Source organism: Myotis myotis, unplaced genomic scaffold (assembly GCF_014108235.1).
Source record: "Myotis myotis isolate mMyoMyo1 unplaced genomic scaffold, mMyoMyo1.p scaffold_m19_p_4, whole genome shotgun sequence".
Taxonomy (NCBI): Eukaryota; Metazoa; Chordata; class Mammalia; order Chiroptera; family Vespertilionidae; genus Myotis; species Myotis myotis.
In genome coordinates, this window is record NW_023416346.1 from 124,418,758 (window position 1) to 124,445,640 (window position 26,883).

General features: G+C 42.2%; 1 protein-coding gene across 2 annotated transcripts; it reads right to left on the bottom strand.

Moving 5' to 3' along the window:
- Positions 1-781: 781 nt before the first annotated feature.
- Positions 782-26,869, bottom strand: SYAP1 (synapse associated protein 1). 2 transcript variants are annotated; one of them, XM_036304789.1, is made up of 9 exons: positions 26,540-26,868; positions 20,405-20,523; positions 19,351-19,417; positions 18,195-18,268; positions 11,354-11,493; positions 6,033-6,178; positions 4,762-4,820; positions 4,170-4,317; positions 782-1,947 (listed from the first exon to the last, which is right to left on the bottom strand). In XM_036304789.1, the coding sequence occupies exons 1-9, from the start codon at positions 26,706-26,708 to the stop codon at positions 1,820-1,822; spliced, it is 1,050 nt and encodes a 349-aa protein (XP_036160682.1). In that variant the 5' UTR covers positions 26,709-26,868; the 3' UTR covers positions 782-1,819. The 2 variants fall into 2 exon arrangements, with proteins under 2 accessions (XP_036160682.1, XP_036160683.1); XM_036304790.1 differs by lacking the exons at positions 782-1,947; positions 4,170-4,317 and adding an exon at positions 4,406-4,663 and having other exon boundaries at positions 26,540-26,869.
- Between the last annotated feature and the right edge of the window lie 14 nt (positions 26,870-26,883).

The window sequence follows — 26,883 nt, forward strand, 5'->3', positions numbered from 1 at the left end:
TTTTCAGCAACTTCAAAACATTTAGCAAGTTTCTATCCCTCCAGCAAACTCTGTTTGAACAAATAAACAAACCTTTCCCTTTAATAGCATTATTTCAGAAACTGCCAATTATCATCTGTGAACCCAAACTCAGTAATCAGCAACTGTGGCAACACAGTGGAAATCTCTTGATAACGAGTCAGTGGTTTCATGAGTATGTGAGTTTATTTTTCAATCCTCACCCAAGGATACATTTTTCCATTGATTTTCAGAGTAGAGAAGAGGGGGAGAGATAGAGAGAAACATCGATGTGTCTTGGTTGCCTCCCAGGTAGGGGATCCAGCCTGCAACTGAGATATGTGCCCTTGACTGGAATTGAACCCAGGACCCCTCAGTCTGAGGGCCGACACTCTATCCACTGAGCCAAACTGGCTAGAGTATGTGAGTTTATTGCTACAATTCAAGTCATCCTAGCTGAGGACAGCCTGGCTCATTCACACATGTGTATCCCAAACTACAAACATAAGAATAATGAACGCTTGGACCCACACTCAGTTCTCTCGTTGACTATACATTTGTCAGAAGACCACAGGCTAATGTGTATATTTTTCTTATAAAGAATTGTCTTAATCCTATTCCCCTTTATGAAATAAAGGCTCCTTGAAAAATATGAAGGGTTCGGGAAGCAAATGCCTTGGAAGTTAAGCCACCATGTTCTTTTAAAATAACCATCTTCTAGTTTAGCAGAATGCAAGTAGGACTGATCAATGACGTTCCATAAGTTGTACTCAGAGGAACACAATTTTATGAGGACTGACAGTTTAATTAAGACAAAGTTATTTCTATGTGGTGACAATTTAAACAAGAACAAGAGACTTTAAGGTGATCAGGCTTTTGATGGTCATTAATACAAAAAAAAATGAGAGGCCCTGCTTTTTATAAAAGCCATGATGAGAAATTTAGAAAAACAGTATTATTATATGTGGTATAGTTAAAAAGAAATGAGAAAGAAAAGGCCCCAGAGAAAAAAATATTTCTGCACAGTGCTTCTCGTCAAATTGTGTGATTTAAAAAAGAAAGAAAAAGATTTTTTACTGACTTTTGAAGACAGAGGGAGGGAGAGGGAGACAGAGGGAAACATCAATGTGAAAGAGAAACATTGATCAGCTGCTTCTTGCACACCCCCTATTGGGGATGGAAGCCTGAGAAACCCATGCATGTGCCCTGACCAGGAATCAAAGTGACAACCTTTTGGTTAACTGGACAATGCCCAACCAAATGAACCACACCGGCCAGGGCAAATCTCGTGATGTTTATACCTTTAAAATCAACAGGATTATTTTATCTTTTGGCCTCCAGATGGAATTGTAGAAAATACTTACCAAGAAAACAGTTCCAAAAGTGCTTCCTCTTAAGTTCTTTGGTACTATTTGGTAATTTTGATAGTTATCAATCCATTAAATACTTTAACATAAGTGTATCAACAAAAGTGCAACAAGAAGTACAAATGTTTAGAAAACGACAGTTGAAGATTTGTGATCTCACAGAAACAAAATTCTAAAATTTTACTTGTGTTTCTGTGGCTAAGATATCAATATTGACCATAAGAACATCATCTCTAACTAGATTTATATTAAAGGAATATTACATAAAGCATCCCTTTTTAATGATTAGAATAACTGTTCTATATATTTTTTAAAGAGGCAAGTTTCAATGTGAAAAAAGAATAATTTTGAGTTTCATAAAGTTATACTCTTTGTGCCTTTTGATTCAACGAGGGTTACCAGCTAGAATTTAATGTCAGTTACAGAATGTTAAGGATTCTTATTTAAGTAAACAGTTAATTTTCTTCCTGCAGCAATTTCTCTATTTCCTTATCCCAGTTTTCATCTCGTTTCTCTGATTCTGTCACCACTTCATATTCTTGAAGTTCCTGCTGTAGTTCCTTTTCCCAATCTGTAGAATCATCTAAAAGAAACAGATGAGAAGGAAAAGATTCTCTCTGAATTTATCATGCTGGCTTCAACAATTCAACTATACTTACCCGTGTAAGTCCTAGCCATGATCATTTTGATTATCTTAGGCTTCCTCACCACGTGTGCTCAGAAAAATTGAGCAAATTTTAACAGTAACCAAGAGAAATGATTGAAAGATAAATTGGTTAATTGTAGACCCAAAGGTATCAGATGTTGTCAGTAGATTTGGGGTATTATTTTGCTTTACCTAGACCTCTGCTTTTCCTTCAATTTAACTGGATAATTGATAATTAATATTTGGTTGCAAATTAATTTTTACCATTAACAATGATGATAATGATAGCAAAGACAGCGAACATTTCTTGAGCACTTACTAAGTTAGGCACTGCACCAACCATTCTCTACCTATCACTTTTTTTCTTCCTTAGAATAATCCATTGACTAGATACCACTGTTGTGTACATTTTACAGATGGGGAAATGGAGGCTGAGAGAGGTTAAGGGACTTGCCCAAGATCACACAGCTTGACAGCGAGACATACATAGGGAACCAGATCTGTAGGTTCCACAGCCTGTGCTTAACCACTTTAGCAGTAGTCTCCCTAGAACAGGGGTGGGGTACATAAGGCCCACAAAATCATTTTGTCTGGCCCTGCCAAGGCAACCGATGGTAGGACTCGAAATTCAATAAATCTAGGAGCTTTTTTCATAACAACATAAATTTATAAAGAGAATTATTTTAAGTGAACGATGTTATAAATATCCAAATGGCCCTTGGCAGAAAAAAGGTTCCTCACTCCTGCCTCAAAGTGACAAGAAGTCAGGCGGTCTCTTGCTGAAGCCTGGCCCCTCATGTGGGCTCCATCTGAGCTCTCACACTTGTCTTCCATGTTGAGGTTTAGAGCTGCAACTTTCCACTTGAACACTCAATATACCTGTGTGTGTACGTATGCAAAGAACAAAGCATCTGCAGTACAGTGTTATAAAATGGTGAGAAAACAAAATAAACCAGCTATTTAAAAACTAAAGCTTTTAAAAATAAGCAAACTTAAGAGCTATAGAGAAAATAATAACCAAATGTTTTAATTTTTTTGCAGCAGTGACCTCAAGGGAAAATAAGTGTATTGCGTAACAACCAATCAATCCCAGCAATGTTTACTAATTGCTTACTGGGGGCCAGGCTCCATGTTAGGTACTGTAGGGGACAGCCGGACAAGGTGTAACGGCCCTTGAGGAACCTACAATTTAGCTGGAGAGCCAAGGCAACTACTATAGAAAAGAACATTAAGTGGCCCAAATTACAAGTAGGGCAGGGATTCAGAGAAAGAACAGCTCTCTGGAACAGCCAGGAGCTAGCCTTTGGGAGGCGGGCCAGTTTTCTGACCGGTGTTTTCTGCACAACCTATAGCCAACTCGGTAAATTGTAAGTCTCAGAAGGCTTTAAGAAACACTCTTCATCTAATGATGAGCTCAGGCCTTTTTTTTTTTTTTTAAGATTTTTAGTTGATTTTTACAGAGAGAGGAAGGGAGAGGGAGAGAGATAAACACTGATGAAAAGGGAAACATCGATAGGCTGCCTCCTGTACACCCCCATTGGGGATCTAGCTCACAACCCAGGCATGTGCCCTGACCAGGAATCAAACTGGCAGCCTCTTGGTGCATGGGTCATCACTCAACCACTGAGCCACACTGACAGGCAGCCTTTGCTTTTTATCTAGTAGAAAGCCAGTAATTTGTCCTGATATGTCAAAGAAAGCAACCCCCTGCTTGCACTTTTTTTCCAAATTACTTTAGTATTTTAGAGGCAGCCTGCTTCTTCCCAGAAGCAATGCTTTTGTGGCACACAGCAGCTGGTAAAAGAAGCTTCTAGATACAAGCATAAACCTAAGGAGGATGCCTGCTTTTAAAGCAGAGCGCCAGAGGGCAACGTCTCCACATGAAAGGAGTACTTGCTTTCTTCTCTAATCCTGGCCACTTGTCCTTGGGCTGAGAGGCCTGGGATGCATCACTGGGCCTCAGTTTCTCCTCTCTATGCTTCTGTGCATGTTTAGAGCACAGGGGCGTGAGATCTGGTCATGCGTGCTAGAATCCTTCTAGTGAACAGAGAAACAATTCTAATGCAAAAGTTATAGCATATTTTTGTACACCTGCTTCATAATAACGACCTACAATAAACATCCGAATTGGGGAACAGAACAGTTATTTTGTTTTGTACCTTCTAATACGGTTGTCTCCTCCTGCTTTTTGTCAAGCACCAGTTGTTCCATTTCCTTCCTCAGATCCTCTTGATCTAAGTTACAGGCATCGAAGGCGTCACTGACAAACTCAGAAACGCCTGGGCTGGTAGAGATCTCCTCTTCATCCTGAAATGCAACAAATAAGCTCTGGAAACAGTTTTCTAAGCAACCTTTATAGGCTAGACTTCTTGTTCATGGTCATCTCACAGTTTAATACAACATCATTTTCGTTTCCTCCCTCTGCTAATCCAATAATCACTGCTCTCCAACCTTCTAACCTCCACAGTTCATTGGTAATGAAACAAGTTACAACCTGAATCTATTGTATTCATTCACAGTTTGGATCACTCCAATCATTCTGTCCAATCCCCGATGAGCACACCTAGAATGATTTATGCCAGGGAATCGCCTCGAGTCTGAGCTGTAGGTCCTTAACTATACAAGTACTGGACCCCTCTTCTTCAGATAAGACCTGTATTCATAAGTCATTTGAAATGGTATCTCAGATAGTTAACACAGTGACTTCATTTCCAGGCATCAACTACTAGGTACAATGTAAAACTGTATTACCTCTTGAGTTTTAAGCTGAGATTTGATTACGACAGGTGGTGTTTTGGGCCGTACTGCCTCTAAGAAGTGAGAATAAAAGAGACAATAATTGCTTGATTCAATTCTAAATACACATAATAATGACAACTAAAAAGTCAACAAGTTTAATTACACTAGATACTTTACAGAAATGAACTTTTAATGTTATGTTTTCACTTTTTACATTATTATAAGAAATAGCCAGGTGAAACCATCTCAACCTCTTCCTTTTGGGGATTTCTTAAACATGTCATCATATTCGATGCCCCTTATACAAGACTGTCAGCAGGAAATAAATTTTTTTACTTCAGTGTTAGCAAAATCCATCAAAGAATATTCTTTTAGGATAACGAGAATTAAGTTATTTACCAAGTTTTCATCTTGTCACAAATGCTGGAAAGTTCAAAGTAAAGTGCAATGCTCAATTACAGCTTCTCCTTTTCTCATGGCTACATTTTGCTATCTTATAAACCTTACTAGATAATACAGTCTTTAATGAGCCCTGTCTTACGCCCTTTTTGTTACAAGGGCAGTATTTGGTAAAATTGCATTTTCCAAAAAATTTAATAAAAGGAAATACAAACGAATGATAGGCACTTGGATTCATATACACATCTACATATAAAATGCCAATTTTCACTGTGCAGAGCAATGTCATTACATAAGTGGTCTGAACAACCCGACCCTTAGGACACACCAGTATGCATAATTATTTAAAATTCCATGAATGGAAAAGTCTCCAGTTGTAAATAGTACCTATACAATGCAGATAGTCATGAAATGTTAAAAATATAACAAAATAGCCTAGCTGGTGTGGGTCAGTGGTTGAGCATTGACCCTTGAACCAAGAAGTCACTGGTTCACTGGTTCAATTCCTGGTCAAGGCACATGCCTGGGTTTTGGTCTTGATCTCCAGTACAGGGTGTGCAGGAGGCAGCCAATCAATGATTCTCTCTCTTCATTGATGTTTCTCTCTCTCTCCCTCTCCCTTCCTCTCTCTGAAATTAATACAAACGTATTTAAAAACAGAACAAAACCAAACCTGAAGAAAGAAAAAGATAGCAAAGTAAAGGAAAGCTTGGTGAAGACTTGTGAGTTGGGTCAGAGAGAGCGTTATCTTCTGGAAAGAAGAGTTTTCCTTTAGATAATGATGACATTTCTGGTACATACAAGATGACAAGCTCATGAGGGTCTCTACATTAAGAATATTTTAAAAGTAACTCTCCTTTTCACAGCGAGTTCTCTGTATATACCTGTCAGTGGCAACGCATCATCTCTGCCATGGCTCTTCTCTTTTCCGGCAGCCTGCTGCTGGGCGGCCAGAGCAGTGAGCTGGGCTGACTGCTTAATCAGGGACACACGGTAAAAGTAGTTCCTCCAAAACACTTCTTCCTTCACGCTTTTAAAGACAAACAACAACACATTTGAGCATGCAGGCACACAGATGCATGCAGGAGTTATATGTTGCATGGACATTGGAGCATATGATTTTTAGGGGCATTTGCAAATCCAAGAAAGGCTCCAAGAAGTTCTTATTTGCTTTTTTTGTTTGTTAATATATTTTTATTGATTTCAGAGAGGAAGGGAAAGGGAGAGAGAGATAGAAACATGAATGATGAGAGAGAATCAATGATTGGCTGCTTCCTACATGCCCCCTACTGGGGATCGAGCCCGAAACTTGAGCATGTGCCCTGGCCAGGAATTGAACCATGACCTCCTGGTTCATAGGTTGATGCTCAACCACTGAGCCACCGCAGCTGGGCTTATTTGCTTTCGAAATGAAAGCTGAATAACAGGGTAAAAGAAAATTTTTAGATATTTTAATGATACCAAATTGCCTTCAGCAAAAGAAGACTGGGTGCTGCTGTGAAAGCAGCATGATCACCTGGGAGACTGGAAACAGAGCCAGGACCCCACCAATTATTTGCTGTTTACTGAAAAATAAGAGCTTCCAAGGAGTGAAAAGAAAAGATTGTGGGTGTTGTTCCTTATGAAAGGAAATGTTTGGTAGCTTGCAAATAACTAGCAATCTGTAGGAGTCAGCATTGAGGTGGGAATGGTTGATAATGCAACATGTGAATTTGAACTGGATCCTTTCGCTAAAAAAGATATTATTGGGACATATGGTAAAACCAGAATAGGGTCTGAGAATTAAGAGAGTAAAAACCCGGACGTGACATTTCCTGATTTGGGTGGTTACATAGTGGTTATGCAGAAAAATCCTTGTTTGTAGAAAATACACACTAAAGTAATCATGAATGATGGAGCATCAGAATGATTCAGAAAAATGACAAAGAAAAAGTTCTTTAGACTGTACTTCTCACCTTTCTATAAATTTGCTGATTGTTTCAAGATAAACATTGATGACTATGCTCACCTCAGAGCAATTAAATAAAAACATCTTTTAAACAAAAGACTCAACAAAAACACAGAATGTATCCCTCCCCCCCACCCCAAACCAAGGACAGCCAAGGAACAGCTTTGGTGACTTGTGGGATATGTGTGGTGTTTTGTGTTCTTGTTTTTTTTGTTTTGCCTGGAGGAGTTGTTTGTTTTATGTTCTAAAAATGCTTTGCTAGTAAAAATGACAAGAGTTTACCTCCTGCTTTATTAGAAGGTTCTTAGAATGGGGGAAAATCAAGGAAGAAAGTATGACAGAAAAATTTGGAAAGAAGAAAATTAGTGAGAACTAAGAAAACACTGAGGACCAGGCTTGTGAATGAGGACAGGGCTTGCCTTAGAAAGGATATCAGAACACAGGGTGATCATGTCTGTAAATGGCCTTAGAAAGGATATCAGAACACAGGGTGATCATGTCTGTAAATGGCCAAACTGGGCCAGGAAGCTAGCTTTTAAAGTGCCACAGGCAAAATGAAAGATTATTTCCACAAACTAGGCCAGGTAACAAGCTGACATGATGCTAGATACAGCCACCTTTTCTTTCATTAATCCCACCAACATATACTGAGCGCACATGCATTAGGCCCCATGCTAGGTGCTGGGGGGCAGGTTAAGGGGTGGATAAGTCAACACAGGTGGTCACAGCTATAATGACCTCTTAGTTGCTCAGTTCTCATCAAGTGCCAAGAAGCATTTCCCAAACTCATGTGGCCTCAGAAGTCTCTTTTTCTTATAGCACCTCTTGGAAGTAATTTGGCAGGAGAGAGACTTGGTTTAACAGCAGTTAGTAAGGACTTACAGCTGACTACAAGTTTAGCCTAGAAATATCAGTATGCTACAGCTGCTGGAAGAGCTAATGAAATCTTAGGCTGCATTAAAAAGCACGCAAGATTCACTAGAGTGTGCTCTTCTGCAATCAGACAACACACCATATCCACTTTGGAAAACTTGCTTTCAGAAGGTAATCACTGGGAAGGTGAGGGGTACATAGACACCTGGGGAACAAATGCAGAACCTAGGGCGTTTACCCGAGTAAATTCAGGGGCCTTAAATCAAAACATCACAGCCATACAAAAGTGAGATTAACTTTCCCATGAGGTAGTGAGTGGCCTGAATATTTTCAAGGTCACTTTTTGTTGTTGTTAATCCTCACCAGAGCTTATTTTTTCCATTGATTCTTTAGAGATAATGTAAGGGAGGGGGAGAGACAAAGAAAGAAACATCAATGTGAGAGACACATTGACTGGTTGCCTCCCACACTCGCCCCGACCGGGGGGCCAGGGGTCAAGCTTATGACCAAGATATATGCCCTTGATGGCAATTGAACCCGAGACCCTTCAGTCCACAGGTCGATGCTCTAATGATTGAACACCCAGCTAGTGCTCAAGGTCACTTTTAATTCTGAACTCTATGAAATGTCCAAAATGAACAGTGTACTATCTACAGTGGATCATTGGCAATGTTTGCTCTCTTAATAAAAACAAATATCTGGCCCTGGCCAATGTGGCTCAGTTAGCTGTGCATCGTCCTATGCACCAAGGGGTCACCAGTTCGATTCCTGGTTGGGGCACATGCCTGGGTTGGGGGCTTGATCCCCAGTAGGGAGGTGTGTAGGAGGTAGCTGATCAATGTTTTCCTCTCTCACATCGATATTTCTCTCCCCCCTCCCCACTTCCCCTTCCTCTCTAAAATCAATAAAAATATATTTAAAACAAACAAACACACACAAACATCTGGATTATTTTCTTTTCCTAGAGTCCTCCCTCTTTTTTAAAAAATATATTTTTATTGATTTCAGAGAAGGGAGAGGGAGAGAAAGAAACATCAATGATGCGAGAGAACCACTGATTGGCTGCCTCCTGCACTCCCCCTACAGGGGATCGAGCCTGCAACCCTGGGCATGTGCCCTTGAGCGGAATCGAACCTGGGACCCTTTGGTCCACAGGCTGATGCTCTATCCACTGGGCCAAACCAGCTAGGGCAGTCCTCTCCCACTTGATGTAAGAAGCAGTCACAGGCACACCGCAGAAATATTTGGTTACCCTCTGATGGGAGTCACAATGCAGATGACATAGTAAAGGTTCTAAGAAGCCTTACAATAAAAATCCATCCCAAACATTTATTTGATCACTTATGCTCCAAGGACTATTTTAAGGCATTAGTATGCTGTGAACAGCCTCTAGGAACAATGGGCATACGTACAAGTCTATGTCCCAGGAAAGGATTGTGATTTCCCTACCGTCACCAGAGTAAAGGCCTCAGAGGGTGCCTCTGACGTACCAACAAGGCCCTGTCTCTTGCCAGCACTGCCATCATAGGGAAGTGCTAATAAACTAAAAAGCATTTTGCAATACAGAGAATATGTTTTCTCTTCTAAATTGTTCCTGCTTAGTGATGGCTTCTGCTCAGAAAAAGTGTCTCAAATGATCAAAGTTGCATTTCTGCATGTCAGAAGGAAAGCGCCTTATTTATGTGTGATGGCTCATTTTTGTTTTGTTTTATTATGGAAATTTCAACCAAAGTGGAGAGACTAGAAAAAAGAACGCCACGTACCCGGGACCTAACTTTAAGAAATACTACCATTGCCCTGGCTGGTTTGGCTCTGTGGATAGAACATTGGCTTGTGGACTGAAGGGTCCCGGGTTCAATACCCATCAAGGGCACACGCCTGGGTTGTAAGCTCGATCCCCAGTAGAGGGCGTGCAGGAGGCAGCCAATTGATTATTCTCTCTCATCACTGACGTTTCTCTCTCTCTCTCTTCCTCTCTGAAATCAATAAAAATATATTTAAAAAAATAAAAGAAATGCCACCATTTTGCAAGTCATGTTTCATCTATGCTTCTTCCCCTGCACACAACACTTTTCTTTGGGAGGAGGTTGGAACATTTTAAGGCAATGACAGATATCAGATCCTTTCATCTATAAATACTTCAGTAAGCATTTCTAACTGATAAAGACTTATAAAATCAACCCTAATTTCTAAAAGCATCCCTAGCAGAATTAGCAGTAGGAAAGTAGAATTATATTACTCAACTAGAGGCCTGGTGCACGACATTCGTGCACTGGGGGGTTGTGGGGGTCCCTCAGCCAGACCTGCACCCTCTCCAATCTGGGAGCCCTCAGGGGAGCCCTCTCCAATTGGGAGTTTCTGTCTGTCTTTGCAATCATATGAGCGAACTGTCTGAGACCCCCAACTCAGTTTGGTTTGTTGCTCACAGAATAATAAAGGCATTTTTTTTTCTTTGCTTCATTGGTGGAGATTTCCTGGAAGTTTTAGGATAGCTTCCCTTTAATTTTTCCTAGACACTCTGATTTTACTTATGTCTCTCACCTTTGCTTTCCCTCCATCCCCCACCGCAACAGTAACTTGCTCCAGGCTCACTTTGCTCTAGTGTCTAGGAGAGCCGTCTGCCAAGGGGACAGTGCCTTTGGGCAGAGGAAAAGCCTCAGGTGGGAAAGAGGACAAGAACACTGTGGCCTGGGAGCAGAGCAGAGTGCAGGGAAGGCAGCAGCTGGTCCTGATGGGCCTCACAGATGTTAACTTAAACGCACTCTACCTTTGAAGCAGGGAGGAAACAGCACATCTCAGCCCCACCCCAAATTTCCTAAAAGTCCACTCTTCATTTTGATTCTATGGCACCCTGTGTGTGTGTGTGTGTGTGGGTGTGTGTGAGAGAAAGAGAGAGAGAGAGAGAGAGAGAGAGAGAGAGAGAGAGAGAGAGAGAGTGTGTGTGTGTGTGTGTGTGTGTGTGTGTGTGTGTGTGTGTATGGTGCTGAAGGGCCATAGAGCCCATTTTTATGAAAAGAGTCTGAGACTTTCCTGGCCCCCATTCCATAATTCTTCCCTGATACTGTGCACATCACCGAGGCCATTAGAAAACCCAAATACAGCCCAGTCAGCGTGGCTCAGGTGGTTGAGCATCAACCTATGAACCAGGAGGTCTCGGTTCGATTCCCGGTCAGGGCACATGATCAGGTTGTGGGCTCGATCCCCAGTAGGGGACATACAAGAGGCAGCCTATCAATGATTTTCTCTCATCATTCATGTTTCTATCTTTCTCTCCCTTTCCTTTCCTCTCTGAAATCAATAAAAATATATTTTTTAAAAAAGAAAGAAAACGCAAATACACGTTTTGTGAGCAGTGCCACTCAGGCTCGCAAACACAGTGCTTACAGTTTAGGAACAAGGGCGAATCTCATCCTGCTCAGCAGTTCATCCTCTTGGAGCATGACCAGGGCAACAGGATACATCTGATCAAAGTCAAAATGAAACTGCACGCCAATTGGAGGATCACGAAGGAAGTTCCTCTTGTCCTTTGATGAAAAGGGGAAAAACCACAACACACAATTAATATGTACCAATGCATCACTGATTTAATGAATACTGAATTCTCCTAAAGACTTCACTGCAGAGTCCACTGAGCTATTGTTAACCTGTCCACTTCAGAGAGAGCAGAGAAAGACCGATCCTTTCATATATTTTTAAGTCTCAACTGGAGAGCCTTGAGGAAATTCAATTATGCAATTAGTTAAAATTATATAGTTTGAAGTCATATGAACTCGTTTGTTTTAGTGGGCACTGTTAGGTATGTGAAAAATAGTGTAGATAATCTTAGAAACATTCTAACCCAAAATTGAAATCAGCTAACCATGATGGTCAGATCAGAAAAGCAAGTCTGGCTGGCGTGGCTCAGTGGTTGACCTATGAACCAGGAGGTCACGGTTTGATTCCCAGTCAGGGCATATAGTCAGGTTGCAGTCTCTATCCCCTGGGGTGTGCAGGAAGCAGCCAATCAATGATTCTCTCTAATCATTGATGTTTCTATTTCTCTCTCCCTCTCCCTTCCCGTATAAAAATAAAAACATTAACCCTTTGCAGTCGTTAATTTGGACATGGGTGTCGTACTGGTCGGAATTAATTTCCATTGAAAGAGCAGTGATACATAACATGCAAGATTATGAAGGATAAACAAGATTTATTAATTCTTTTTTGGAACTACGTCACTACTATTAGAATCACTACAAACGTTATCACTTTGTACGTCAGAGTCAGTATTCAAGGTGCCAAAATAAAACTCATCGTTACTTTCAGATTTGCAGTACACTTCTTTCGGTAACTTTCTTTTTGCCATTTTGGAGTATTATTTTGAAATATCTTAACAAGCAAGAATGCCTAATTACAGTTAAACGTAATTTGTAAAGCTTTATTTGAAATTCTGTGAAGTATCTCCAAAGCTTGTCGATTTCTTCATTCTCAAAAGGTGACTGGCGAGTGTGGAACGACTGCGTTTGTTTATATTGTTTCGATATCTCCGATTTGTCGGGGCAATGTTTTGGTTCGTGACAAGGTGGCTTAGACACTTAAGAGCTTTCCGAGAAATTATGAACTGATACATGAATGGAGTTAAGATTCGTACGGTTCCTTGCTGTGGTGGCTGAGAGCAGACATACGACCGGAACAGTAAAAAAGCTCTGGTGGCTGAGAGTAGACAAACGACCGCAAAGGGTTAAAAAGAAAAGCAAAACCCACCATGCAATTCACTTCTCAAGTGTGTATAGACCCTGCATTCGTCTCACACCTCTCTATAGAAGGCCAAGGCCTAGGCTCTGCCTGACAAATGTCTGCAAAGCTTCACAGGTCAGTCAGGGCCCAGGAATGTGATGGTGACAGAGAGACATAGTGCAGCTTCTTCACAGAGCATGGCCAGGCTGGAAAAAGGCCTGTTATTGTTGCTTCAGTCAACAAGTCTTCGCTCAGCCATAGTGTTAGGGCCTGGGCCCATAGTCGACATTCTGGCTTCTTTGTCACAGCACTGTGAAGTGAGCACTTTCATCCTCACTTTACAGATGAGGAAAATGGATCAGGGAAGCAAAATGGCTTGTCTAAGGTTGGGTATGTGCTATAGCGAGTGGCAGGGTCAGGACTCCAGGCCTCCCCTTCCGGGGTGGAGTATTCCTCCCAATCCAGTACAACCCCAATGGGCTGCTATGCATCTCGCAAGCTCTGTCCACTTTAATCTAGGACTTTACTCTACGTGATGAACACTGTCACAGGTGTGACAACTCTACAGGGACAGTAAGATATAGAGATCCTGCCACTATGAACTTATGCAGAGCCTCCACCTTTCTCATATAACCCTCTCAGCTGCTCACTCCTGCAAACTGCCTCCTGTAAGTTTCCAATGGAAAAGGTGTGGTGCTAGGATGCTTGCAGTGGACAGGAGGATCCTATATAATAAAGAGTTAATATGCTAATTAGACCAAACAGTGGAACACCTTCCAGAACGACCAGTGGGCGGGAGGTGGGGCCGCTGGAGATAGGAGGCAGCTGGGGCTGCCTCGGCCCCGGCTGCCTCCGCCCTTGCAGCCCTGGCTGCTGCCACCCTCTGTGGGACGATAGATTGGGGCGGGGGGCTCCAGGATTGATGCCCTGCAGAGGGTGGCAGCAGCCGGGGCTGCGAGGGCCGAGCCCCTTGCACGAATTTCATGCATCGGGCCTCTAGTAGTGAATAACAGGCTCCCCTCAACTCTCCCTTGCCTTGCCAGATATCAATCTCCTTTTAAAAATATCTGACAAATAACAACTTTAAGTGAATTCTTCATGCTGCTGCACTCAGGTTTAGACGCCTTAAACTAAAGGTTAGAGAATCCACAATCCATTAAGAGGTACAGTCAACACACTGACAAAATAAAATGTCATACAAACATTTTGTCATGAGTGTATTAAAATTGGAGTCTCATTAAAAAGAAATTTAACCCAAGACTGTATTAAAGAAAGCACCTCCTTCACAGAAGAGCCTCATATGGCCTGTGACCCACAGTCAGCACATAACATGGAACTCCAACAGGATATTACTGTGACTCTCCAATGCACCCGGGCCACTACATCCAACCTGGAAGAGCTGTGACATTCATGTCTCTCTTTAGTTAGCCACTTCTCATTAGCCAAGAAGGAAACGAAAGGAAAAATACAAAGGCAAAGCTTCCCTGGATAGGGCACATTTCCTAGGGAATGAGGGTGGCTTGGAATTCCTCTGACATGGCCCATGACCCTGCTGATTAGTGTATAAAGTGATGTCTCCAAATCTCCCCCTTTCCTATAGACTGAGCATTAATAACTAAGGCAAAAAACTGCTGCTGGAGCCCAGTCAGCATGGCTCAGTGGTTGAACATTGACCTATAAACCAGGATATCCCGGTTCGATTCCCAGTCAGGGCACATGTCCAGGTTGCAGATTGATCCCCAGTGGGAGATGTACAGGAGGCAACTGATCAATGATTCTCTCTCATCACTGATGTTTCTATCTCTCCCTTTCCCTTCCTCTCTGAAATCAATGAAGATATATTAAAATAATAATAATCCTAATATATAAAAACCCTGGGTCCGTCACAACCAGAGGCTCGACTAACCAGAAGTCAGTCCTGCAGTCTGTGCTGGGTTGCCATGGTGACCCAGCACTGACTGCTGAGGGGGCTGTGAATCAGGCCCGGAGAGAGGCCTGAAGAGAGAAGCAGGGTCTGATCCGTAGCCTCTGTGGCAGCTGTTGATCAGCACTTGCCTCTCTCTTTCTCTCCAGCAACCACGCCTCCATTTCTCTTCAGGCCTCCACCTGGGCTGCTGATCAGCCCTGCCTTTCTGATCAGGCCCCGTTGATAGGCCCAGAGACGCTGACTGGCATAGAAACCAACCAATCAGAACCAAATCTGGGTGAAGTGTGAGGAGCCAATGGCTGCCTAGGAGGCAGAGCTTTTGACGCTGACTGGCATAGAAACTGACCAATCAGAACCAACTTGGCCAGCAGAGGAGGGTGTTTGGGGGTGATCAGGCTGGCAGGAGAGCAGTTAGGTGTTAATCAGGCTGGCAGGGAAGCGGTTAGGGGGTGATCAGGCTTTCAGGCAGAAGCGGTTAGGGGCAATCAGGTAGGCAGGCAGGCGAATGGTTAGGAGCAAGCAGTTCCGGATTGTGAGAGGGATGTTGACTGCCCGTTTAGGCCTGAGGTGTCCCAGATTGGAGAGGGTGCAGGCTGGGCGAGGGGACATATCCCCCAGTTCACGCATTTCGTGCACTGGGCTTCTAGTCCTATATAATAAAAGGCTAATATGCGAATCGACCAAAGGGCAGAATGAATGGTTGCTATGATATGTACTGACCACCAGGGGGCAGACACTCAATGCAGGAGCTACCCCCTTGGTGGTCAGTGCACTCCCACAGGGGGAGTGCTGCTCAGCCAGAAGCCAGGCTCATGGCTGGCAAGCTCAGCAGCGATGGCGGGAGCCTCTCCCGCCTCCACAGTGATGTCCAACTGCCAGTGGGGAGCGGGCCTAGGCCGTCAGTCAGACATCCTGAGGGCTCCCAGACTGTGAGAGGGTGCAGGCCGGACTGAGGGACCCAACCCCCCCGAGTTCATGAATTTCGTGCACTGGGCCTCTAGTAACAATAAAAAAAAAGCTGGTATTGGGAACTACTCAAACCATTAAGATGGACTGTTTCTACTCTATTTCTTGTTTTAAGAAATACCTCTTTTGTTTGTAAATATGATACATACCTGTTTTTAAAAAATTCAAAACATGAAAGAAAAGCATAGAGTCAAAACTCCCACCATCCATGGACAACCCATGAACACCCTCTTGGCCATGTCTCTCTGCATACATACAGTATCTGCACAATTATAATTTGACCGAAATAGAAAGACATGCTGCATGCTGTGGATCACTTGTTTCCCCTTTACCCTCTGAGTCACGAACATCTTCCCATCTCCAAAACAGCTATGTCTACACGGAATGAGCCATAATTTACTCAACCAGGCCCATTTTGGTAGTCAACACATTGTTTCTAATCTTTTCTGATAAAGATTCTCATCTAAAGTGACCTCTTTAAACTAAATTCCTAGAAGTGGGATTTCTGGTCCAAGAGTAGGATTATTTTGATACATACTGCCCAAACTTTCCTCTAGAAAGATCTAAACAGTTTATGTTACTACTAAACGCACCAGTTTCATCTCATCTTGCTCATGCTGGATTTTTAAAATATTTTTGTTTTTTGAGAATTCCTCATTAATAAAGCAAGAACCTGAGCCTAAATGGATTTTAGTTATTTTACCTTCCAATGTAAACATTTCTAAGCCTGAAACTGCCCCCAAAGTTTCACCAAGATTTCTATAGCAGCCTCTTAATGGGCCTGGTTGTCCAATGGAAAGAAACCGTGGCTAGAGTGCTGGCAATCAACGCAGTGGGACGTGAGGGAGGAGAGGCTTATGTGTAAAGCTCAGGGCCTTAGAAGCTGCAGAGGGAGTTTAGATCTTAATCTATGAGAGGTGAGATGCCATTACAAGGGTCTATGTAGGGAAGCGACACCAAGTGATTCATGCAATAAGTGGACCCCTCTGGCTGCTGAAGGAAGCTTGTACTGGAAAGGTGCAAGGAGGGGACAATAGTTGGGATGCCTTGGGTAGGAGATGATGGCACCAGGACCACAGTGGTGACGGCAGAGAAGTGAACTAAAGCTATATTCTGAACAAAGCACTGAAAGGACTGGGAGCAGGGGGCAGTGGGGAGGGGAAGTATGCCTCAAAGAAGACCCCTAGGTTTGTGAATAACTGGAGTCGTATTCTGAGATGGAGAAGATAAGGAGAGGAACAGGTTTGGGGGGGAGGGTCAAAGGAGCTGGGAGAGTTGACTGGTGAGTATATGATTTTTGCCCTCAAATGATAATGACTCACTGTTCCCATTCCTTTCAGGGATAAGCAGGTGTGTAACGTCAGTGTCAAATTTGGCTGTAACATGGTAAGCAATACATGGTGTTCCCACTGAACTCATAATGGATGCTCAGGTTTTTAAAAGGTTTACTAATGGAAAGAAAAACCTTAAAATGGCCTAGGGGAGGGCAATGGAAGAGAGGCAAAGCCCAGTTTATTTGTTGTCTAGACTGAGGTTCCATTTATGACTAGTTAAAAAGAAAAGTGAGGTAAAAACAAAGCTTGAGCCCTGCTGGTTACAGCTCAGTGGCTGAGCGTCAACCCATGAACCAGGAGGTCCTGGTTCAATTCCTGGTCAGAACACATGCCCAGGTTGCGAATTAATGATTCTCTCTCATCACTGATGTTTCTTTCTTTCTTTTTTTAAATATATTTTTATTGATTTCAAAGAGGAAGGGAAAGGGAGAGGGAGAGAGAGATAGAAACATCAATGATGAGAGAGAATCATTGACTGGCACACCCCACACTGGGGATGAAGCCTGCAACTCGGGCATTTGCCCTTGACTGGAATCGAACCCGGGACCCTTCAGTCCACAGGCCGACACTCTATGCACTGATTCAAAACAGCTAGGGCTGAAAGTGATTTCTGAAACTATCAGGTCTACACAACTGTTAACTAGTAATGCTATGTTCACTCTGAAATCCCAATTTTGTGGGCTAGCATATGGAATTTTATTTCTTTCAATTTCAGTTTCAAATACATATAGTAGTTAAAAAGAAACTTAGAATATAATCTCTTCATTCAGAAGAATGAGAATGCTGTCTAGAAACTTTGTATGATAGCATATTTCAAAAGATTATCCATCTTAATAACAAGAATTCTTTTAAGGCTGAAAAAAAATTTCTTTGCAATAGGCTATTCTATTCCATTAAGAAAAAATAACTCATGGAGAAACAAATGAAAAGTTAATGAAAAAAGCCCGGGCTGGGTAGCTCAGTTGGTTAGAGCATCATCCCGAAACAACAAGGCTGCAGGTTCGATCCCTGATCAGGGCACACATATAAGAATCAACCAATGAATGCATAAATAAGTGAGACAACAAATCTCTCTCTCTCTTTCTTTCTACCCCCTTTTTCTTTCTCTCTAAAATCAATAAATAAAAATTATAAGAAAAGTTAGTGAAAAAAGTAGTGAAAGTTGATATGTACATCCCTAACAACTTAAAAGATTTTAAAAATTGTATAGAAGAAAAACATCTGCTAAAGATAAAATTGTGATATGAAGAAAGTACTTCTACACAGAATATCACAAGATACTTACAGCTGATAAGGCCAAAATCTGTTGTTGAATTGTTTCTTCATCATTACTATCAACCCATGGAGGCACTGCTGCTTCTGAAAGGTTTTTAACAGCCAAAAAGAAAAGGAAAAAAACAAACAAACAGGTTACAAGGGTTACTCTGCAATCGTGGTTTGAAAAAATAAGCGTTTCCATACAACCATTTTAGCAAATTACTAATGAGTTCCAAATATGACCATTCATCATAATTTCCAGACTTCTTTTTTTTGTTTGTTAATCCTCACCTGAGGATATTTTCCCATTGATTTTTAGAGAGAGTGGAAGGGACTGGGAGAGACAGAGAGAAACACTGATGTGAGAGAAAAACATCGACTGGTTGCCTCCTGCATGCACCCCGATGAGGGCTGGCGAAGCTGCAACTGAGATATATGCCCTTGATTGGAATCGAACCCGGAACCCTTCCAGTCCGAGGGCCGATGCTCTATCCACTGAGTCAAACCGGCTAGGGCATAATTCCCAGACTTAATGCATCAATCTTATGCATATATGTATTTGGTAAAAAAAAATTACTTGAATTATACAATGAAGAAATTGGGCAACACCTTGACCAGGTGACCAAAATCAACATCACCATCGACAGAGACATGGCCATTGTGGGTCTCCAAATGTGCTATCTTGAGAAAGACACATTATCTATGCAGTATTCTGGCCAAAAACACATAATCTGCATCTAATTATAATCTAGTCACAAGAAAATATCATACAAAACTCAAATGAGAAATGGTCTATTTAATAATAAGAAAGGAGGGGTATTCTTCAAAACCACTAATGTCATAAAAGAGAAAGAAAGGCTGTGGAGATGTTCCAGATTAAGGGAGACTAAGAGATGTGACAAAAAATGCAATCCCTGGACTGGATGCTATGTTGAGGGGGAAAATGTATAAAGGATTTTACTGGGTTAATGACAAAATTTGAATGTGAGTATTATATCAATGTTAAATTTCCTAAAGCTGGAAAACTAACAATCTGGATAGAAGGTATACGGTTATTTTCTGTATTAGTTTTATTGTTGCAACTTTTCTGTATATTGAGATTATTTCCAAATGTCTGGCATGTAATAAGTGCTCAATAAAATTTGGCAGGTAAGTAAGTCGCGTACAACAAACCTATACTATACCTGATTTTTTGGTATGCTGCTCCTCAACAAATTTTTTCTGTTCCTTCTGAAAATCTCCTATAATGGTCTGTTAAAAAATACATAAAGAGTCAAATTACCTTGAAAATTTTATTATTAGGAAAGAACTACATTCAAACTAGATTTGTGAAGTCTATTTGAGATATTTTATTCATTTTCTCCAAATGAAAATGCTAAAAAAGTGATAGTTCACCCTATCTATAAGAAGGAATTGTCAACATTTTTGAATTTCAAGTATACAACCTCCTTTTATGATAAATTATCTTTTCAAATGCAAAAATGAGTTAAAAACTGAACTTCTGTATTATTCAAAAAAATAAGATAGGTCAAATCACTCTAACAAATAGTACATACAACAAAAGTATCTAAATAACAAGCTATCTAAAGTTTAACTGATGACCTCCTCAGTTCAAATAATTACCAACATAAATAAAATCCACCACTGGAAAAAATGAACAAACTCAACCCATTAGAGTCTTAAAAGGACTGTCACTAATGGGCTAAGACTTTAAAAAATTAAACAAATCATGAAAAGCATAAATATATTATGAAGTGTTATAGTTGAAAATTAAACTCATAATATGAAAAGTTTAGTATTACTCGAAAGTATCAACATACCTTAGACAACATAAAAATCAAGGTTACTTAAATCACATCATTTATATCATAGCTACTTGTTACATAAAAAGAGAAAAAATCCAAGAATCTCAACTATTAATATTTTTATCAGAATATGATATCCTAGCCTGGCCGGTGTGGCTCAGTGGTTGAATATTGACCCATGCACCAAGAGGTCGCTAGTTTGATCCCCAGTCAGGGCACAGGCCCAAGTTGTAGGCTCGATCCCCAAAAGGGGGCATGCAGGAGGCAGCTGGCAGTATTTCTCTCATCGATGTTCTATCTCTAAAATCAATAAAAACATATTTTTTAAGAAGAATATGATATCCTACTTGGGTTAATAAAATTCATAAGAAAAAGGGACGATATTAGTTAATGCATTTCATAAATTTCTACTATCAAAGATATTTAAATGTACCTTATCGATGATGTCATCTATTTTTCCTTCTTCTACTGATTTCTTTATCGATTGTGCTGTTTCAGCAACTGATTCAGTTATCTTTTTTGTAGCAGCAGTCGCAAAGTTAATTAGATAGCCTATAAAGAATAAAAAAAAGAGTCTATGCTCCATTCCAGTACAATGGTTACTGTATTTATAATTTCTCCCTTAAAGAGTTCTTGTAAGAATCTTAAGCCATAGGGCATGTTCCTTGTTAATTAGGACTGGACACAAAAAATGAGAAGCACTGCCAGTACCCCACTTTCTTGGTGGACTGGCCATCCACCCTGGACCTTTAATTCATCTCTTTCAAAGACCCTTAGCAAACTCCCCAGTTCTCCCCCAGCAACTGTTTGAAATTGTCTTGTTACCCAGCTAGTGTGGCTCAGCAGTTGAGCGTCAACCTATGAACCAAGAGCTAATGGTTCGATTCCTATCAGGGCACATGCCCAGGTTGCAGGCTCGATCCTCAGTAGGGGCGTGCAGGAGGCAGCTGATCAATGATTCTCTTTCATCATTGATGTTTCTACCTCTCTCTCCCTCTTCCTTCCTTGCTGAAATCAATAAAAATATATATTTTTAAAAACTGGTATTTTAGCATAATAATCTTAATTCTCAGATTTTAATGACTCCATGGGTGAAGTACACTATACATACTGAACACAGAGAAAGCAGTTATTGCCCTCAAGGAATGTCTATTTCTAAACAAACAAAAAACTTATAGACAACCACAGGAGCACAATTACTAGTATTCATTAAAGAGAGGCACTCAGAGAAAGGAGGAAGAAGGTCTCCCAGGGGTAATTAGAGAGTGGACTGGATTCTGAAGTCAGAGAAAGAGGGAAGTGGTAGAGCATGACAAGAGATTTTTAGGTAAGAAGCTCATAAAGACAAGAAGTGGTTTATTTATTTATTTTTAATATATTTTATTGATTTTTCACAGAGAGGAAGGGAGAGAGATAGAAAGTTAGAAACATCGATGAGAGAGAAACATCGATCAGCTGCCTCCCGCACATCTCCCACCGGGGATGTGCCCGCAACCCAGGTACATGCCCCTGACCGGAATCGAACCCGGGACCTTTCAGTCCGCAGGCCGATGCTCTATCCACTGAGCCAAACCGGTTTCGGCAAGAAGTGGTTTATTAATTTTGCAAAGAGATAATTTTTATTAACTAGTTTCTAGCTCTCTCTCCCTCCTTCTCTGAAATAAATAAAAATATATTTTAAAAAAAGTTAACAGGAAGTAACAGGAGTACAATGTCCACTTTGGGAACTTAGGCACAAGAGAAGGTCTGAGCCAAGGAAGAAAAGGAAGTAAAACATCTGTGAGTGAGCACACCTCCAAAACCTTATGGAAGGAGTGGGCAGATTAGGATCATTGAATGTAGTCATTTTATCTTCATTTTAATTGTCATTTTTAGTCTCACAACCATCCTGGGAAGAGTAGATATAATCTGTCCAGTTTACAGATAGGGAAGCCAAGACTCACAAAGGATAAGTGATTTGTCCATTATGACAGAGGCAGATCTACCCCACTGACTGCCTAGCCAATAGCCTATCTCCTTCCACCTTGACAAAGAAACCCCAATTTGATGGGTGCTCTTCAAGCCTGGGGCTGGTTTTGGGGACCCTGGACACAAGCAATCGAGGTCTTCTCATTAAGCCTCTGTTGTGGGACTTTCTATAATTTGGAGCTGGATTTTCTGCAATTTGCAAATGATCCTATATAATAAAAGCCTAATATGCAAATTGACCGAACAGGCGAACAACTGTCACTATGAGGCACACTGACCACCAGGGGGCAGATGCTCAATGCAGGAGCTGCCGCCTGGTGGTCAGTGCGCTCCCACAGGGGAAGTGCCACTCAGCCAGAAGCTGGGCTCACGGTTGGCGAGCGCAGCGGTGGTGGCTCTCACCACTGCTGCAGGCGGGTGGTAAGGAGCGAAGAGTCCCAGACTGCGAGAGCCCCAGACTGCGAAAGGGATGTCTGCCCACAAGTGGACATCCTTAGCGCTGTCGTGGAGGTGGGAGAGGCTCCCGCCACCACCGCTGCACTCACCAGCCATGAGCCCTGCTCAGGGCTTTTGGCTGAGCAGCGCTCCCCCTGTGTGAGTGCACTGACCACCAGGGGGCAGCTCCTGCGTTGAGCGTCTGCCCCCTAGTGGTCAGTGCACATCATAGTGACATGTGGTTTCGCTGTTCGGTCAATATGCATACTAGCCTTTTATTATATAGGATAGAATGGGATCCAAGCTCTTGACCATTTGCACTGCCCTTCTTGTGGTAAATCTTTGTTTGTCATTAGAACTGAATTAGGGATTTTACTTCTTATGAAAGTGGACATGTATTATCCTGTGTACAGACTAACTTTTGGAGTCCTCTTAGCTGCACTTTCCATATAGGAAAAAAGGAGGGTGACCTAATTAACACAGTTCCACTGCAAATACTACTTTTAAATGAGAAGGAACAGGAGCTAGCCTTTCCTCCATGGGCATTGACTGGCCTTAAGGAAGGTTTTGAAAAAGCCAATGCTCATCTTTGGCCACCTCCCACTTATTTAAACTGTGTGAATAACTCAGATATTTAATACTCTCAGAGGTACCATTTTTCTTTTTTCTTGTTAATCCTCACCTGAGGATAATTTTTTCCATTGATTATTTTTTTAGAGAGTAGGAGGGAAAGAGACACAGAGAGAGAAACATCAATGTGAGAGAGATACATAGATTGGTTGCCTCCCACACATGTCCCAACCCAGGGCCTGGGATCGAGCCTGCAACCAAGGTACTTGCCCTTGACCAGAATCAATCCCAAGACCATTCAGTCTGTGGGCCAACGCTCTAAGCACACCGGCTAGGTACTAATTTTCTTTTCATTTTAAAGAAAGAGTGCAGATAAAGCTCTAATTTGGTTGACTTTAACAAAACCACACAACCAATTTGTAAGTTACTTTGGGGCATGGGCCTTCAGGAAGATAGAAATTCTTTAGTTAGTTTCCTTATAAACTGTCCTCCTCTGAAACAGGTTATCATAGGAGGTCCTAAGTTTATCAGGACGGAGGGACAAGAACGGGAAGATTTGGTTTTGGGCAAGAAAATGGAATGTAGGCCTGTGTGTCCACTACTCATAACCAGTGAGGTGCCTAAATTTATAAATAGGTCATCATGAACCAGAAGTATTTAGGGTCCAATCTTTTTTTTTTTAAATATTTGTACTGATTTCAGAGAGGAAGTGAGAGGGAGAGAGAGATGGAAACATCAATGATGAGAGAGAATCATCGATTGGCCGCCTCCTGCACGCTTCCCCACCAGGGATCGAGCCCCAACCTGGGCATGTGGTCTAACTGGGAATCGAACCATGATGACTTACTGGTTCGTAGGTTGATGTTTAACCACTGAGCCATGTCAGCCAAGTGAGATATTTAATTTCAGTTTTCAAAACATAGATGGGCCCAGGTGGTGTAGCTCAGTGGTTGAGCATTGACTCCTGAACCAGGAGGTCATGGTTCGATTCCTGGTCAGGGCACATGTTGGATTGCAGGCTCAATCTCCAGTAGTGGGGTGGACAAGAGGCAGTGGATCAATGAGTCTCTCTCATCAATGTTTCTCTCTCTTGCTCTCTCTCCCTTCCTCTCTGAAATCAATAAAAAACATATTTAAAAAATAACACACACAAAAAAACATAGATGGGTCTTTTTAAAGATAACATACCTTGCCCTGGCCAGTGTTTCTAAGTGGTTAGAGCACCAGCCCAGGCACTCAAGGGTCACGGATTCGATTCCTGGTCAAGGGCATGTACCTGGGTTGCAGGTTTGATCCCCAGCCTCGGCTGGAGTGCCTGTGGGAGGCAACCTATCAATGTGTCTCTCTCACATCAATGTTTCTCTCTCAACCCCCCTCCCTTCTACTCTCTCTAAAAGAAAAAGCAAGGGAAAAAAATATCCTTGGGTGAGGATTAAAAACAAAACAAAACAAAATAACAAAAAAATTAAAGATAACATACCTCTTATGATCAATACATAGAAATAACAAACATCTGATGATCTCTCTTGCCTTTCTAAAGATTTGTGCATAAACTAGAACCTCTACATCTTTTTAATAGTTACATAAATATTAGAGCTAAAAGAACTTGTATTTATTTGGAAACTTTAAATTCACAAGGTATATGGGCATGGAAAGTGGGGGGTGGGGGGATACTACCATCTAACCTTAGCTTCCCCGAACATCAGGAGAGTCTGGTGAGAAAAGAGATCACAGCATTGAAGTACAAAGTAGACATCCATATTGAACACACCTTTATTTAAAAAGTATTCAAAAGAAAAAAAAGTATTCGGAGGTCTTTAGTACTAAATACAAACATGAAGTTTCAATAAAGCCCTCACAAAGTTTTCAGAAGTCACTTTTTAAAAATATATATTTTTATTGATTTCAGAGAAGGAGAGGAGTGCACAACCTGGGCATGTGCCCTTGACTGGTATCGAACCAGGCTGACGCTCTATCCACTGAGCCAAACCAGCTAGTGCCAGAAGCCACTTTTGACACTTTAAGATAAATGAAAATGGCCCAGCCAGTGTGGCTCACTGGTTAAGTGTTGACCTATGAACCAGGAGGTCACAATGATTCTCATCATTGATGTTTCTATCTCTCTCTCTCCCTTCATCTCTGAAATATAAAATATATATATTTTTAAAAAATGAAAATGGTTCTCTGTGTTCTAGGAAATCAGGTAAATCCCCATACCCTACTTTTCCTAACTTTTATCTATGCCAACTACCTAACATAACCTTTCTGCTCTTTTCAAATTCATCTTCTCATATCTCTCCAATACTCTAAGCTCTTCCTAATTTTCTACACAGGAAATTTATTCCCTCTTTAGTGATTTTATAGACAGCACTTAGGTTTGTATCTCTTGTGCACTGTTTGGGGCCCTTGGACTGAGATTATGTACTGCCATGATTTCAGGTTAAGTCTGTTTTCCCTGCCCCTCCACTTTGAAGTAAAATTTTTTAATGTTAGAGCCTTTCTTATTCAAATGTGTTTCTCCACTCTCAGGCTCCAGCCTCCCCTAGGGCTCTTGCCATTTAGATTCTTTTTAAATGCTTGCTAAATTTTTTTAAGAATATATTTTTATTGATTTCAGAGAGGGAGAGAGAGACAGAAACATCAATGATGAGAGAGTCATTGATCAGCTGCCTCCTTGCACGGCCCCTCCAGGGATCGAGCCCGCAACTCAGGCATGTGCCCTTGACCGGAATCGAATCCGGGACCCTTCAGTCCGCAGGCTGATGCTCTAGCCAAACCAGCCAGGGCTGCTTGCTAAATTTAATACCTACCTTTGCTGGAGTTCTCTCCTACTGCTGTCTGCTTTAGGGTCTTCCTTCTCAAAGACGTTTTCTTTGACTAAGCCCGCTGAAGTCTAAAATCAGAATTACTAGAGCATGTGTTTATCTTTCAAGCCTACTTTTACCCTCCTCCCCATCTAGACAGTAAACTCGAAAAGAGCACAGGCTTTGAAATTATATCTAGGTGCAAATTCCGCTGCTACCATTTACTATGACTATACCTTAGGGTGAGAAATCTAGGCTTGTCTCCCAACTCCCTGGGGTTTTTAACAGATGAAAGGAAATAGCGTTCATAAAACTCCTAGTACTGAAACTTGAACGTCACAGACAAAAATTGGCAGCTACTTTCCTGCCTTAAGGAAAAAGGTCCCGTGGCACCTAAAAAGGAGACCAGCCTGACCAAGGAGTTCAGTAACTCTTCCTCAATGAACTCCCGAAAATACATTCTGCCCTAAGGACAAAAAGTCACTTTTTCAACCTACTCAAGCTCTCCAACAGCCTCGCCTTGAGGGGGGGAGGCTGTGGAAGTGGAAGTTGGCGAGCTGAACAAAAAAGATTCCTTGTCAAACCTCAAGACCTCAGGCCACACCGCCTTTCTGCGGCTCTGCTCCTCATGTTTACACTTTGTACAGTGGCTGTCACGAGCCACTTCAGGTTCGGGATTTGACTGCGGGATGAAACCCCGGCTTTGCCCAGGTCCTCACCAAGCTCTCCCGTCCCGAGAGGACCGACCAACAGACACACCTTCCTCCCCCACCCCGACGCGGGCGACTCACCGCCGAGGTCTTTGGCCTGGTGAAGGAGCTCGCTCTCAGCCGACTCCGCCACAGCCTCGGGGCGCGGCGCCGGTGGGGCTTCTCCCTCAGGCTGCCCGTCTCCTTCGACCGGGCGGCCGTCCACCACCGGCTGCTGCAAGCCGAGCCAACTGCTCAAACCGCGGAACATCCCGCCCGCGGGGCCGCCGCCGCGGTCCCGACCACCGGAGACCTGCCGGCTGCTGCCCACTTCTGACTGCACAATGCGCGTCGCCCAGGGAGATGGCCGGAAGTGGGACCCCCGCAGCCGCCCGTCTAGCCTCCTCTCCGCCTCTATGACAACTCGGACGCCGGCCGTGCGTGCG

Excerpts from the sequence above, each read along its gene's own strand:
- SYAP1 (XM_036304789.1), bottom strand. The coding sequence starts at position 26,708 with ATGTTCCGCGGTTTGAGCAGTTGGCTCGGCTTGCAGCAGCCGGTGGTG. Across the intron at positions 19,418-20,404 it reads TAGATGACATCATCGATAAG|ACCATTATAGGAGATTTTCA; the intron begins GTACATTTAAAT and ends ATTTTTTAACAG. Across the intron at positions 4,318-4,761 it reads CTCAGCTTAAAACTCAAGAG|GATGAAGAGGAGATCTCTAC; the intron begins GTAATACAGTTT and ends GTTGCATTTCAG.